General features: G+C 33.0%; 1 protein-coding gene across 1 annotated transcript; it reads left to right on the top strand.

The window, feature by feature from the left end:
• Positions 1–12,388: 12,388 nt before the first annotated feature.
• Positions 12,389–16,626, top strand: LOC127075568 (MLP-like protein 28). Its single transcript, XM_051017030.1, has 2 exons — positions 12,389–12,668; positions 16,019–16,626. Exons 1-2 carry the CDS (start codon positions 12,422–12,424, stop codon positions 16,300–16,302), a joined length of 531 nt encoding a protein of 176 aa, XP_050872987.1. The 5' UTR covers positions 12,389–12,421; the 3' UTR covers positions 16,303–16,626.
• The last annotated feature ends 236 nt before the right edge of the window (positions 16,627–16,862 follow it).

The following is a 16,862-nucleotide window of genomic DNA, read 5'->3' as shown; positions in this document are numbered from 1 at the left end:
CCATATATTCTCAAGAGAAACTTGTCTGAGTGTAGTATCACGTAACAACTGTTATCAAGTCTACACTTGAACAGTCTTTGCACTACATCCTAAATAGGCCAAGATGGGTTACACGTTCTACGGTTCTCAGCTTCTCGGACCCCAATAAATGTCTAACCACAAATAACTTGTGTGACATCAATAACTCCAAAAGGGTCTCCACTGAGTAGATGGGTCTCAAGCCAACTTGTTAAGGACTACTCCACACAAGTCGAACATGACTATACCATCCTCCTATCTTAATTGCACTCAAGTTCGGGTTAGAACTTATCTCACCACTCAGAGATCACCAAGCGTAACAAGCAGATTATATCATACAAACAAATATACAAACATCAAATATACAATTATATACACATAAAAAAGTAGGCTAAACCCACTGGAGACTACTCCCCATCAGAGTCGCCACTTAATTTCTGTAGCGGTAAATTCATGACCGTTAAGCTATGGATAAACTTAACGTCAATAAAACCAGAGTCGCCACCGGGCTTTTATTATTTCCAAGGGAAAAGGGAAAAGTACGAACAAAACCCAAAGATAAGAAGTTTTCAAATCAAAACTAATAAAATGCCAGAGATTACATGTAAGGGGGTTGCTTACACAGAGGGAAGGTGTTATCACCCAAAGTGTCCTAGGTACTCCTAGGGAGCCCTTTTTTGTGTGCATATGTGTTTTGGTATGAAATGATGTTTGCAATAAATAGAGTGTGTGGATGAGAAAAGAATTCATTAATTATATTTTTGTGTTTGACCATACCTTCGAACTTGTGCCTACGTACCAACAAAAAATGAGGGATCAAAACCTCGTAGTTCGTGGTATCAATTTCAAAGTGAGTGAGTTACTTTTAACAAAAATTTAAATTTTAAAGAGGCACAAAAAGGCCTAAAATAATTTGAATGAGTGTTAGATATTTTTGTCTTTTGAAATTTTAAGTCCATATGATTAGGTTCATTTACAAGTTTGATTAAGAAAAAGAGTTTGAAAATGCCATGGCATAAAGCCAAAGTTTCTAATTTGCAATCAAGTCTAAGTTTAGAAATCACAAGCAAATAAGATTTTAAAAGGAGGGAGATATTTGAAATTAAAGAAGTGGGAGGAGATGAAGAGACTAATTCTAAGCAAAAATTAAAAGTTAAGAGTTGAAAAGATCTGACCAATGAGATGCAATCCAATAGACAAGAATGTCATATAGGAATCCGCTTTTCCCTTGGACTTTAGAATCAAGCAATATCAATACACAAATAGCAAGATGAAGAGCAATGCATCAAATAATAATGGCCATATCCAAGCTAGAAACTTCATGATCTTCTTCATAATGTTCCCCATGTATCAGATGAACTACTACTTGAATGGCTCAGAATAATGCATTAGACACAGGTCCAAAATAACAGCTTCATCAAGATCATATAGCAGATGAACTCAAAAGGGATCTCAATACTTGCATCAGATGAAAGTTCACTTCACAAGCACTTGGTTTCCTGAAAGTTGCAATTTGCCGAGTCCTTTTGCATAGGGAGTGTTGCCTAATTCTAAGTCCAATGACTCAGATCAAATCCAACAGTCCGCACAAATCCTTTTTTAGAGTTTTTGTTGTTATTATGTATATTAAGGTCAAAAGACCACAAAACCAAACAAGATACACAAACAAGTATATACAATCACAATATAATCACAAGATATGGCTCAAGTGAGCAAAGTAAAAATGGCATTAAATTAAACAAGTTAAATGGTATGAATAATGGCAAATGAATAAAGACTTGAATTTAAAGTGCATAAAAGTAAATGTTAGTTAAACGTTAGTTGATTAGAAGTTAGTATTGCTTTAGCTTTTGTTGTTTTAAGTCATTCTTTGGAGAACACTCAACCCTCTATTCACAAGCATGGATCCTTGAACCAAGACATCTTCCAAAGGAAGGAAAAAAGACCAAGTTTCCACACAATACCATGAAAGGGGGGGGGGGGGGGGGAGACTTACAATCTCACTTACTAGAGTGTTATGACTTTTGTGTCAAAATTTAGCATTATGTTAAGCAATCGTAATTGGACTTATGTAGAAGTCACAACTATTTAAGGCCAGGAAATAGAAATTTTAGTGTTAATGCATGTTAGAGATATGGTATTATGAACCATACTCCTAAAAGATACCGCACTTAAAATAAAATGGCAAAAGGATGGACCTAATCTCATCCATACTTATGTTGATTTTGCAATCAACTAGCCTTAGGATATAGAGATATCATAGGTCAATGGAAAGGATAGGGATATAATGGGATTGAGATGAAGAGAGAGGGGAAATGAGATCAACACAAATTGGTCAAAGGACGACTTTTATCAAATTAAAATCATTCATTCATTTTGGGAAATTAGATATACATTTCATCAATCCCCTAAATCCAATGATTTTAATCCAACAAAGTTAAATCAACCTTGACCAAGGCCCAACAACAAAAGTCAAACACAACATGTCAACACAAATAGCTCAACATAATTTATTTGCAATTAAACAATTAAAAATCAATTAAAAAATTCATTAAATTAAATTATGGTTGGTCAAAAACCTAAAACCTCATCAAAATACCAAATAAATGGCCATGAGATTTATCATAGGTCAAACAAGGTCAAAGGACCTTGGAGAAAAAAATTCATGATTTTTGGAAACTTAAAACTATTTTTAAACAATTAAAAATATGCACAAAAACAATTAAATCATGAAAAATAGTAAGAAATATCCAAAAAATAATTTTAATTCAGAAAATGAAAGAGAAAATTATTTTCAAATTTTAGGTGAAATTCCCATATTTTTTGGATCAATATTAAAGTTAATATGAATTAATGAAAATAAGTCAATTAAAATGAAACTCAGAAAATGCTAAAAAAAACGTGGACCACTTGATCTCCCTCATTAATTGAGGCGGAAGATCAAGTGGATCTCAGCGCGCGTTCTATGATGGACCTAAGTTAATAGCGCTGCACATGTGGTAATTAAGACCAACGCTTAAGGTTAAAACAAAATGGATGGATCTTGTGGTCTGGAGACACACCAATGCATCGCCAGAGCTAGAGCTTCGGTCTTCTTTTCCGGTGGACCTCACCAGACTGGTCCACCCTCAACCATCACCAAAATGAAAAAGGAGGACATGAATTTAAAGTAAAAATGCTCAAGGGCTCGAGTTTGGCCATAATTTTACCTAATCCAAGTATATTGAAAGATACAGGGAGTTGAAATTTGAGGATCATGATCTGAGTTACTTCGATTTGACCTCAAAGCAACTCAATCTTGTTGCCTACATTGGTATGACTTCAGACAACCAAAAGTTAACAAGAATTATGGAGAATTGAGTGAGAATCGAAGAGATGAAAAATTCAGAAATTCGCCTTCACTGCAGGTTCAGATGGACACGATCTTGCTCTCAATTGTACTTGGCCTTGCTTCTGATGCTTGATAGAGTGGAAATGGATCAAAGAAGAAGCATGACTCTTGGAGTTTTGAATCTCAAAACTGTAGGAGATTCAAACTCGATTTTAAATGAAAATCCTCAAGGTTATCTCTTGAATGAGAGGGTTTAAGGTTGGTGATTCAAAGCTGGCGCGCAAGGGTCCCAAATTCAGAGTGAAAGAGCTTTTATTTATAGCCAAGGCACTTGATATTTTCACACTTCTTTCAAACTTTCAAAAATAGCAAAATCCCTTTGCATGAATGCATGGGCGTGTGATTGGCCCATGTAATGATGCATTCAGGTCCAAAATCATGTGCAAGCAATGTTGAAGTCATGTTAACAGGCCATGCATTCGTGTATGGAAAATGGAAGTTAAATATGCCAAATGGTCCTTCAACTTTAAGCCATGCGCAAGTCAGTCATACTTTTTCCAAATGGGATGAATATGGACTTTTGGGAAAGGTTAGATCAAGAGGAACAACTTTCATGTTGAACACTTTTTATTTTGAAGCTTGTATCATGATGAATTTTGAGGTGGAAGTTTGGAAAATCAAACATATCAAAAAAAATTCTAAGTACCAAGCCATATGTTCACTTCTTCCACCTTGAGTAACTTTTTCTATGGGCTTAAAATGAGAAACATTCCTTCACCAAAGTTGTATCTCTCTAAATTTCCTTCAAATTGGTCACAAATGTGACCTCATTTTGATTTAGCATGAAGTAGTTATGCATTTTAGAAGTTGAGGAAAATCACTTGTTCAATGGTATTGGCCCAAAATGACCTATAATGTTTCCTTATATCACATGCATTTAAAAGTTTAATTTGCACTTCCTCCAAACATAAAAGTTGAAGTAGACATCTATAATTTGATCATGAAGCTTTAATGGCTTTCATCTCATAAAACTTGAGCAAGTTATGGTCTTCGGAAGTTGACCTCCAACTTAGGGTTTAGACAAAATGACCTATAATCTTTCATCATAAAAAATGACTTTCCAAGCTAAACTAGCTCTAGAAATAAACATAAGAGTTGTTTGGAGTATCATTTAGAGTAACTTTGCTCTTGTAATCATTTTCATATGACAAATATTGTAGGAGATAGGGTCTAGGGAACCCCAGTTTTGATCAGTTGACTCTCTCTGATCAACCACCATGAACCAACTTGCTAGCTTAATATTCTCTTGACTTTTGGGACTAATGGAGGATAATATATGCATAAGCTGATGAAATGTGAAATATCCCTTAAAATATTTGATCAATTGTTGAAGAAGCTTGTTGAAGAAGTTACACAAGATACCCAGATAAATTAGGGTTTCCAAGGCAAACCAACTCCAAACTCTTCATGCTTTCTTGGTCAAAATAATATATGAAGATCATGGGGATCCATATATGATACTTAGAGTCAATGTAGACCAATTTTTGATTGAGCTCCTTGCAATGAGGGTCTTAAACCCTAGATATGAGCTTGATAGATCAAAGGTGAGCATGTGCATTACCTACAAAAAGGAGTTAAATTATACAATGACATATTTTTGGTATTTTGGTTAGTAAATAAAGAAAAACAAAGTATGATATAATCAAGTGTGCTTGGTGATCTCTCCCAATGCAAACCCAATGAATGAGGGGTAAGGAGGATGCCAATGTGTGATCCCAATGCTAATGCATATGATGAGAATATCATGAGGGATCTTAGGGTCAAATTTGGGGTCTTACACATAGGAACCCGATTTTAGGACATGAAGATGTTAATAAATGATAGGTCCATAAAGCCTTCCATACTAGGAAACAACATAATCCTATAGATAAGCAAGGAAAAAACAGTTTTGAAAGCATTCCAACTTCCAACATCAACAAAGACAGTGGCCTTCTCTATCAAAAAATTCAGAGCAAAACCATGAGTTTCACCCTTGGGCTTAATATTGAGCTCCAATTCCTTCTTCTCCAAATGCAAAGCTTTGAATAAAATATGAGACTTAGGTAGTTCCTTAGTACCGACGAGAGGGACCTGATCCTTAATTCCAACCCCCAAGATATTGTAATATTCCTCCAACGTCAAAGCCAACTAATAATCCTAAAAAGTGAAACACCTCATGGAAGGGTCATAGAAATACACAAGAGTATGGAATGTTATAGTGTTCACTTCAGTTTTGAGAATACCTATAAGGTTCCAATATGCCTTCTTAAAAACTTCTCTGCGATCCAGAACCAGACGAGATCCCATCCCTTCAAAGTCTTCAATTGTGGTTCCATAAACTTGTAACTGAACACACCTCTTCTGCCAGGATTCATGCTATCTCTAAGTACTCGACAACAAACTAGGCTTTCGGATTCCGTGTAAATGCATATGCAAAAGAGTTATTTGATGTAATGATGATTTATGATATGCAAATGATATGCAACATCATGGCACATTCTGGATAATCTGAACATTCTGATTGATGTACGTTCAAAGGTTCGACGTCACATGACAACCAGGGTATGTAGGAGCTTGGTTTCCTGCAAAACCCAATATCCCACTCATAAGTGTGTACTAGTCTCCAAACGTAATCCCCATAAGGCTTCTCAGAGTCATGGATACAAGTGAAAATACTTTGCCGTAGTGAATTCTTACAGGGAAAAAGTATTCCTAAGTGAATCTAGTCTGGGTGTGGGTCTCGTGCCAACCCAATGCACAAAACGCATGTCAACATGACTATCCACGAGCTTATCATGTGTGTGTACTCAAGTTCGAGTATAAAGCTTCTTTCAAGTAACATCAGGCCAACCCAACAACAACAAAATATAGATATCCATAATGGGTTAGCAAATGAATATCTAAAGGAATAAAGTAAATGCAATAAACAAACACGATGATAAAAGTAAGCAAAACATGAAAATAAACACCCACGCAAACAAGAAAGTAAATAAAACTAGGCTTGACTCCTTCTTGCAACTAGGTTGTAGTCCCCAGTAAAGTCGCCAGCTGAAGCTAGCCGAAATATACCCGAACGCATCGCATGATCGAACATGCAATAGAGTCGCCACCGAAATTTATTTATCCCAAAAGAGGGAAGTGAAAATATCGATAAAACCCAAGGGAAAAGAGAAACGGTTAAGGAAGTCGGTCATGCAAGGGGAAGATATTAGCACCCCTCACATCCTTGGTACTCCATGGCAACCGGTTTGATTTCTCTTTTCTTGGATGAGTGTTACTATCTTCGTATACCTGTAAAACAAAAAATGGATTAGAGAGAGAGAGTGTGCTAGAGGAGGATTGAGGCCCTCATGCCTATGTATTCTCATAGTGCAATGGGAAAGTCAGAGCCTCGTAGTTTGTGGAACCAGAAAAAGAAAGAGGGAAAAGAAAGAAAAGTACTCGCTAAGGTTTCACATCCTCTTGTCTACGTATCGTCGTAGTTCAATAAGGAAGTCAGAGCTCCATAATTCGGAGCAGTAAGACTGAAAGAAAGAAAGATCGGGGGTGATCTTTAAACCGAAAAAGGCTAGAAACTAGATGAAGCGATGTTTAAACTAAGGCGAAAAAAGAAGAATTAGAGAAATGGTGTCAAAACCATGAAATGTGTGTTAACCATGAAGATGATTAACCCTAAATTGTGGTGTCAAAACCAAGAACAGAAATATAAAAGTGGTGTCAAAACCAAGAAAAGGGTGTTAACCATGAAGGTGATTAACCCAAATTGTGATGTGATAACCAAGAAAAAAAAGATAAAATGATGTCAAAACCAAGAAAAGGGTGTTAACCATGAAGGTGAATAACCCAAATTATGGTGTCATAACCAAGAAAGAAAGATAAAAGTGGTGTCAAAACCAAGAAAATGGTGTGAACCACGAAGGTGATTAACCCAAAAAGGAAAGCAAATGATGGTGTTTAAGCCAAGAACATAAAGATAAAAGTGGTGTCAAAACCAAGAAAGAGGTGTTAACCATGAAGGTGATTAACCCAAATTGTGGTGTCATAACCAAGAACAGGAAGATAAAAGGTGGTGCCAAAACCAAGAAAAAGGTGTGAACCATGAAGGTGATTAACCCAAATTTTGGTGTCATAACCAAGAACAGAAAGATAAAAGTGGTGTCAAAACCAAGAAAGAGGTGTTAACCATGAAAGTTATTAACCCAAATTATGGTGTCATAACCAAGAACAGAAAGATAAAAGGTGGTGTCAAAACCAAAAAAATGGGTGTGAACCATGAAGGTGATTAAACAAAGTTGTGGTGTCATAACCAAGAACAGAAAGATAAAAGATGGTGTCAAAACCAAGAAAAGGGTGTGAACTATGAAGGTGATTAACCCAAATAAAGGAAAGCAGATGGTGGTGTTTAAACCAAGAGGAACTTGAGATGGTGAGTCACAAGGCTAGCTACAGACTTGACAGTGAATTGACTTGAATTGCACTAAAGTCTCTGAATAGTTAGAATACTCAAGGATTGTTAGAATACAAACTTGTTCTCTACACTTTATTATCATCAAAACTCAAGGATAGTTGTAGAACCAAACTTTTTCCAACGTATACGTCAATAATGATGCATAAAATCTATTATGTAAGTAGAGTGATGAGTGTATCTCACAGATCATGGATATGGGATATCAAGTCTTCACATAGGTATAAATATTAAGAGTAATATTTGTAATGATTGACCCACCATGAGAATACTAAGTAGTATGTTATGTAAGTTTCGTTGGTTTTTCTCATAGTGATAATGGATTATACCACCCTTCGATTTGAAACCACTATGGATCCTAGATAGGAGTCGAGCGCTTTATTACTAATCAAATATTGTTTGTAACAAGGTAACCATAAAGATGATTGTTGAGAGTTCTGCAAATCATATTGAGGGACTTGAGCGACCTATATGCATAAAGTATTGATAGCGGAATGGACGATTAAATTAAATAAGATTTGATTAAATTACGTGTTAATAGTATTTAAATTGTTTAACACATGATCACATATATAATTTATTTGATTAAATATGATTTAATTAAATAAATGAGAATTGACAGTTACTTAAATTAAATATAATATAATATAATTATTTAATTTAATTAAAACAGTTTAAATAAATATTAATAAGATTGGGTTATTTTTGGAAAATGCCATTTTTTGTTTAGTTTTTGTGTATCGATCCCCCTTTCATTAGCCAATGAAGCAATATATATTGTAAGAATAGGGTTAAAATATTAGTTTATTCCAAGAACACCCCTCAGATAATTTAGGTGTTAAGAAAAAGATTTTTAAAAATTAGAAGATAAAATTCACTATTTTTTCAATCAAAGCAAATAAAATCACTTAGATTAAATATTTGCTTCCATTTATTTTTTCTTAATACTTTGACTAAAAAATAAAAATAAACGGACTCAAAATGAAAAAAAGTTGAGCGCAAAAAACCCGAAAAAATAAAAGGACTAAACCACAATAATTGATGTGAAATAAACCTCTCGAAAACATATAGGTTTTTGTCAAATTTTGAAATGGAAAACGGATGCTTAAAATGCTCAGACGGATTAAAATGTAACCAAAAAGTTAGCCGAAAAATAAATTGATTTTGAATGTTTTTCCCATTATTTCGACGCACACTTGAAAGTTGATTCAACCTGTCTGCGTGTAGATCCAAAAAGTTAATTAATAAAGTTGATGTCTGTAAGTTTGATTTTGAATTTTTTTCCCGTTATTTCGACGCACACTTGAAAATTGATTCAACCTGTCCGCGTATAGATCCAAAATTTTATTTTGACTGATATTTTAGGTACTATGCGGTATGAAAAACATATTATGTTATGCAGAGATGAAATAGCTATGATGAATGTATTGAACCGATGATTCATAATGAAAATTTAGGTGTGACAATTGTCCCTATTTAAGTATTTTCAACCAGAGAATATGAAATGTGACACTTTTCATATGATCATAGTGGGAGATGATTAAATACTAAGAAGACCCGAATTTTGATCCTGAAATGCAAATGATATGATATGATATGATACAATATGCATGGATGTGGAACTCTCTTTTTGGTTGATTTTGAACTGCTAGGGATATGATGAACCCTAAACAATATATTTCATGCAAGACAAACATATCTGTGGGGAATGATGGGCATAAGATACTGGTGGCCCATAGGAAACAATAATAAGGGTAAAACAACCCGCTGGAGATAACAATCCTGCTGGAGAACAGACACACACTAGGGAGTAATTAAAGTAAAAGTTGACAAACATCACTTTAGAATACAAGAAACTGTAAAAGATGGAGATTATGACAATAAAATCATCCTACACAAAGATATGGAGCTTTCCAACAAGAAAAGCATCCAATCGAACATCAAGGAAATCCCTAACAAGGAATATACACAGGCAAAACTAAGAGTTTTCTTACAAGAAAAACATCAACACAAAGAAACATGAAGATTCTTTACAAAGAAATCCACTCAAAACAAAACTCGAGAGTTTTCTGACAAGAAAAAACATCTAATCAAACAAAAAGATTCCTAACAAGAATTCAAGATTAGGTCAAAGTCGGGAGCTTTCTTTCAAGAAAGTCATCCACATAAAAAACAACATGGAGATTTTTCATAAAGAAATCGTCCAAGATAGAACTCAGGAGTTTTATGACAAGAAAAACATCCACGAAAAGGCCATGATGATTATTTACAAAACAATCAATCAAGACAAAAAGTCAGAGTCTACTAACAAGAATGACATCCACAAATATGGTAATTCCTTAGAATAAAGAGTCATACATGACTTTGTAGGAAACATCAAGGCAAACACAATATAAAACTCTTTGTAGGTGCCAACAACTGTTGGACTTAGACCATAAGCATTGGTTACAACCAGCTTCTAACGGATTGGTTCCAGTTACAACTGGCTTCAAGGGTGCCAATAATCATTGGAATTTAAACAATGCCGGTGACAACCAGACTTAAGAAACCAATTACAATCGGATTTTAAAACAGAGTGTCAGTTACAATTGGACTTGAAAAGATACCAGTAACAACTGGACTTAACAAGTAATGGCAATAACAATTGGACTTGCAAACAATGCTGGTGACAACTAGACTTAAGGTACCATTTAAAAATAAATTTTAAAACAGGATGCCAATTACAACTGGACTTAAGATACCAATTACAATTAGATTCTGTAGGGGATGCCAGTAATAACTGAACTTTACAAAAGTTGCTAGCGACGACCAAACTTTAAAGAGATACCAGTTACAACTGGATTTGAAAGACATATGCTGATAACAATCAGACTGAACAAAAGATGCTAGTGACAACTGGACTTAGAGTACCAATTACAATTGAATTTCAACATAATGTGCCAATATCAATTGGACTTCGAAAGCAAAGATTGTAACAACAAGGCTTGAAAAATGGTGCTAGTGACAACTGGACTTTGGGTGCCAATGACAATTGGACTTTGAAGAGAAGTACCAGTTATAACTGGATTTAAAATATGCATGCTGGTAACAACCAAACCTTGATTGCCAATAACAATTGGGGTTTAACCAAAGGTGCCAGTGACAACTGGACTTTTAATTGTGTCAATAATAATTGGACTTTGAATACCAATAACAATAAAATGATAGACAATGAGTGCCAATAACAGTTGGACTTTGAAACAATACTAATGATAATTGGGTTTAAAGGATGATGCCAGTGACAAATGGACTTTAAAGGCGTCACCAATGATAATTGGACTTCGAAACAATACCAATGACAATTGGAACTCAAGGATGTACGAATGACAATTGAATTTTAAAATCAATGCCAATGACAACTGGGCTTAGGGGATCAAGGGATAACAAATCAATAACGAATATCTAAAATAATTTTTATTAAAAAAATTATTTGAAATAGTTTTAAAATTAAGAGATTTTAAAAAAAAATTACATTTAAACAAAATTCAATAAAATAAAAAAGTATTTTAAATAATGTTTTAAAAATAAAAATTCCAATCAAATTTTCATTTAAACCGAAAATATTTTTTATACATTTTTTTATAGAAAATCATATTACCCTATGAAAATTATATTTTTTAAAATAAAAACAAACGAGCCTTTAATTTGATATGTAATCAAATTATAATATAGTAATAATTGTCATCTAAATTTCACTTTTAATTTTGTCAAATTTTGCAGAATCATTTGAAGGAAACTATTGGTACAACTAGTCTCCGAAGAGGATTGGTGCAGAACCTTGTAAAAATTATATACCATCAAGTCACTCTTGTCACTTTGCTAAGAAAAAGATACATTTTTTTTTTCTAGTCAGTGTTTCATATGCTCCTTTTGAAAATTTGCATATTAATTTGTGGGGACATTTATCTACAACTTCTATTATGGTCCATAAATAATTTATAATCTTGTAGATGATTATACTAGATTTAATTGAATTATGGTTTTCAAAACAAAATGAGTTATAGATTATAAATTATGTTTGTTACCTAGAAAATCGGATTTTTACAACATTAAAGTTTTTTTTAGATATGATGATTGATCAGAGTTCCTACCCTTAAATTGCTTTTTTGTTTTTAAATAGATTATTGTTCAAAAATACTGTGATGAAAGGTGGCATCAACATATCTTAAATATTGTTAGATGTCCTATAAATTTGTGGCATTTTAGCATTTTTAACATATTATCCACATTATTAATAGGCTTTCTAGTCATTTTCTAAAGTATAAATATTCTTATGAACTATTGTATAAAACTTCTCACATTGTCATACATTAGAACTTTTCTTTAGGTATTTAAAATTCAAGATTGATAGATATCGAGATATATGATGCAAATCCGTAATATATAGCATAGTTATTAAAAGAAAACGCGTCATTAAATAGACATATATGTCTTTGGCTGGACAATATCCACACATGTTGGGACAAAAAAATTAATGTACTTGAATTTGACACCTAACAATTATGTAATCAAATTTCTATTTAAGACACATGGTTGCATACACTCATCATATCAACCCTTCTTCTTCTTTTTTATATTTCTTTTCAAAAATGGTTCTAACTGGCAAAATCATTACAGAACTTGGCATCAAAACACCTGCTGACAAGTTCTTCAAACTGTTTGCAACAGAACTTCACGAAGTGCAAAATCATTGTGAAGGAATTCATCATACGAAGCTGCATGAAGGTGAAGACTGGCATCATTTCGATACGGTTAAACACTGGACATATGTCATAGGTAATTATTAAGTTTACATATATGCTCATCATTAGTTTATTTACCTAATATGTTTAAAAGTTACTATCTCTGTTTTTCTTTATTGTATCTCTCGATTTATTTTGGAACATAATATAAATTATTTTATAATATCAATAAATCATTAATATTTTTTTTTATTATATCCTTAACTATTTATTATTATCTCTTTTCAATTATTTTAATTTGTCTTTTCAATACCATTATAAATGACAATTTTGTAAAGCCCTTTATAATTTTTCTTTTTTATACCACTATTATTACATGTTTTAATACGTGTGAAAAGTAAAAAAACGACTTATAATAAAAAATGGAGGGAGTATTAAATAAAAGTGAAATTTTTTTTTACATATTTATAAAATATAAAAATTATGATTTATTTTTATAACAGAAGGGGGGCATTTGAAACAATTAGAGTTTTTAAGAAAGATGAGAGAAGAAAAAGAGAGAAAAGAAAAAAAATTATAAATTGAATTTGTGAAAAGCAGAATTCTCATTGAGTCAAGTTTTTACATCATATCATGTCCTTTATATAGGCAATTAAAGCTCAAATCCAAAACTTACAAAGTACAAAATATAAAACTACAAGTTAGATTTCGACGTAACAACTATATGATGTATTCAACTCTGTCGAATATAGCTAACTCCTACTACTTCGAAACAGTCGAAAGCTAGGTTTCTACAAAACTATGAATTACAACTACCACACCACCTAATTCATCTTATCCAGACTTCTTATCCTAATGCTTTTCTTCAACTCATCGAACCTGACTTTCTTTAGGAGTTTGGTGAGTATACCAACTAGTTTCCATTATATCTTGCAATGCTCAGGTTTAAACTTTCCTTTATTAACTCGATCCCTAAGAAAATAATACCTTATTTCCATATGTTAACTTCGACTATGACACCCTGAATAATTCGCCAGGTTGATAGCTAACTTATTATCGACAAACAACTTCATTTTCCTAGGTCCATTATTTTGAGCTCTTCAAGCAACATATCTATCCATGATGCTTGATATGTTGCATATGATGCAACCACGTACTTAGATTCACAAGATGACAAAGCCATAATGTTTTGCTACCTTGAGCTCAATGAGATTGGAGCATCTTCGACCATGAATATGTAGTATGTAGTACTCTTCTTTTCGTCTTGATCTCCACAAAAATCTAAATAAATGTATCGATATACCTTTCCATCTGTGCTGGTCTTCTTCTGTATTGGCATCAACACACCATGATCAATCATACCTTTGATGTATCTTAGCACTCTCTTGAATGCAATGAGATGATATTCTTGGGGTTTCTCCATGAATCTGCTCAACAGTCCGACACTTTGACATGTATATAGCCTAGTATTACAAAGACACCTCAAGGATTCTTCTGCGCAGCTTTTTGAACATCATCTACATTCGCTTTCAATGTCGGACTTCATCATTCAAGATTTCATATACATTTTGAAATCTGAAGATGACCTTCATTTGCTCTACCGACCGTTCCTAGGTCTCACCTTTTAAAACCAGTAGATTTTCTAGAAAATGCGTTGATATTTTTATTCCATTTACCATTACGGATTCTTCTGAATCACAATCGCGATTCTTGATACCAATTTGTTGGAACCACTAGGATTTTCAATAAAGATGAGAGAAGAATAAGAAGAGAGAAAAGAGAGAAAAACTATAAAATGAATTTTTGAAAATCGGAATCCTTATTGTGCCACGTTTTTACATCAGACAATGCTTTTTTTTTTACAGGAAACTAAAGTTCAGACCCAAAGCATACAAAGTGAAAAATATAAAACTATAAATTACACTTCGACGTTACAATTATATTCTGAATTCGACTCTGTCGAATACAACTGACTCCTACTATTTTGACTTGCTACTTTGACATAGTCGAATGCTAACTTTTTATAAAACAATGAATTACATCTAACAGAACAAAAGTTGAAACAAAAGATTACACAAGAATAAATGTTAAAGTTGAAACTCCCTTCGGTCTGCAATATGAATTTGACGAATTCTTTTCCAAAGTTAATAATTTTGCAACATATGACATTACAAAACCAATATATGTAAGAAAGTGTTATGAATTATATATGTGCAAACACTATAAAGAAGCATTTGATTCACGAAACAACAAATGCTAAACATAAATATACATGACATTTTAAAACAATACAAAACAAATATCTGACAATTTTATGTATTTTATTGTGTTTGATGAATATCTTATATGATATGTTTATGCACTGGTATAATACTCTTTGTGGATAACAAAGAGAAAAAGAGTGCAATAGAAATAAAAGAATATATATATATATATATATATATATATATATATATATATATAATATATATATATATATATATATATATATATATATATATATATATATATATATATATATATATATAGAGATATATATATATAGAGAGAGAGAGAGAGAGAGAGAGAGAGAGAGAGAGAGAGAGAGAGAGAGAGAGAGAGAGAGAGAGAGAGAGAGAGAGAGAGAGAGAGAGAGAGAGAGAGAGAGAGAGAGAGAGAGAGAGAGAGAGGAGAGAGAGAGAGAGAGAGAGAGAGAGAGAGAGAGAGAGAGAGAGAGAGAGAGAGAGAGAGAGGAGAGAGAGAGAGAGAGAGAGAGAGAGAGAGAGAGAGAGAGAGAGAGAGAGGAGAGAGAGAGAGAGAGAGAGAGAGAGAGAGATTATTTTACACTTATTAGCTATTGAAACCACTAATTTATCGTATATTTTAATTAACTTATCAATTATCAACTATCAATCATCAATTATCAATCCTCAACTATAAACTAACTACTATTAGTCATTATCTATAAATTATTAGTCATCAGTTACAAACAATCAAATACTAATTATAAACTATCAATCATCAACTATAAAATACCCGTCATCGATCATGAGTTATAAACTATTAGTCATCAATTACAAACTATCAAATATTAATAATCAACTATAATCTATCAGTTAATATTTTTCAAATAGGATCTTAGAACAAAAGGTTTTTACATAGATTTGTAAAGATTATAAATCATGTTTTAGTTGGATCATTAGCTATTTGTTTTCTCTACTTACAGGATGAGCTCTAAATCAACCAAAATATAAAATAAAAAAAGTTATTATGACTTTCTACCAAAAAAAGTTGTTATGACCCATCTATTTTACTTTAGAAAACAAATGCATCCTAAAATAAATTATTACAAAAATTAAAATAATGTAATAGTTATTATTCTATTTTATAAGTAATCTTTATATTCTTCTAGTACTCTTATATTCAACTTTCTGATATACTATTGTATCAATTACCTAACAACAGATGGTGAGGTACACACATGTCACGAGAGTTTTGAAGAAGTTGATGAACAAAATAAAAAAATAACCTGGAAGTTCTTTGGTGGGGATATTGAGAAGCAATATAAGGTCTTTAAGCTCATCCTTGAAGCAAATGATAAGGCTGATGGCACTGCTGTTGCTAAATGGACCGTTGAATATGAGAAAATAAGTGAGGATATCAATCCTCCAAATAGTTACATGGACTTGATTTTCAAAAATACTCGAGATATTGATGCTAATCTTGTCAAGGAAAGTGTAGCTCTATAAAACAAAAAGAAAAAAGGATGTCAGTTCAAGTGGTTTGATTAAGTATTTATCTTTATAATAAGTTAGTGTGATGTTTCTAATATTTGCATATTGTTGCATGTGAAATTGACTTCTGTTGTGCCTCATGTTTTAATGCAATTGTTAGCGCAACTGAAATATGAAATTGACAACACCCTATAGGCCCCCCCAAAAGAACTTTTTGTTGTTCTTTCGTATATAAAATTTCGATTTAAGAGCGTGTCTTAAATTATGTGATGCAAATGTTGGATTTTGTGGTTGTTGAGAATATATAACAACACTAAATAAAGAAGGTGTTGATGAATATTTTCCTTAAAACTTCAAAGCGTGCGAATTTCACCACTACGCCAAATAAGGGAAAAGAGGGCGCTTATTTTGGCCTATAACAGCGTTTTTAAGCGCCCTCTAAAGTGGCGCTGGCATAGGTAAAGACAGCGCTTTGTTTTTCTGGAGAAAGCGCTGTCTAAAGTGGCCCTTTAAGGGCCACATTATAGTGCGCTTTAAGAAAAAAGCGCCCTCTGGAGTGGTCCATAAAGAGACAC

Source organism: Lathyrus oleraceus, chromosome 4 (genome assembly GCF_024323335.1).
Source record: "Lathyrus oleraceus cultivar Zhongwan6 chromosome 4, CAAS_Psat_ZW6_1.0, whole genome shotgun sequence".
Taxonomy (NCBI): Eukaryota; Viridiplantae; Streptophyta; class Magnoliopsida; order Fabales; family Fabaceae; genus Lathyrus; species Lathyrus oleraceus.
The sequence above is the reverse complement of the archived record's forward strand: the minus strand, read 5'-3'. Positions and strand labels throughout refer to the sequence as shown.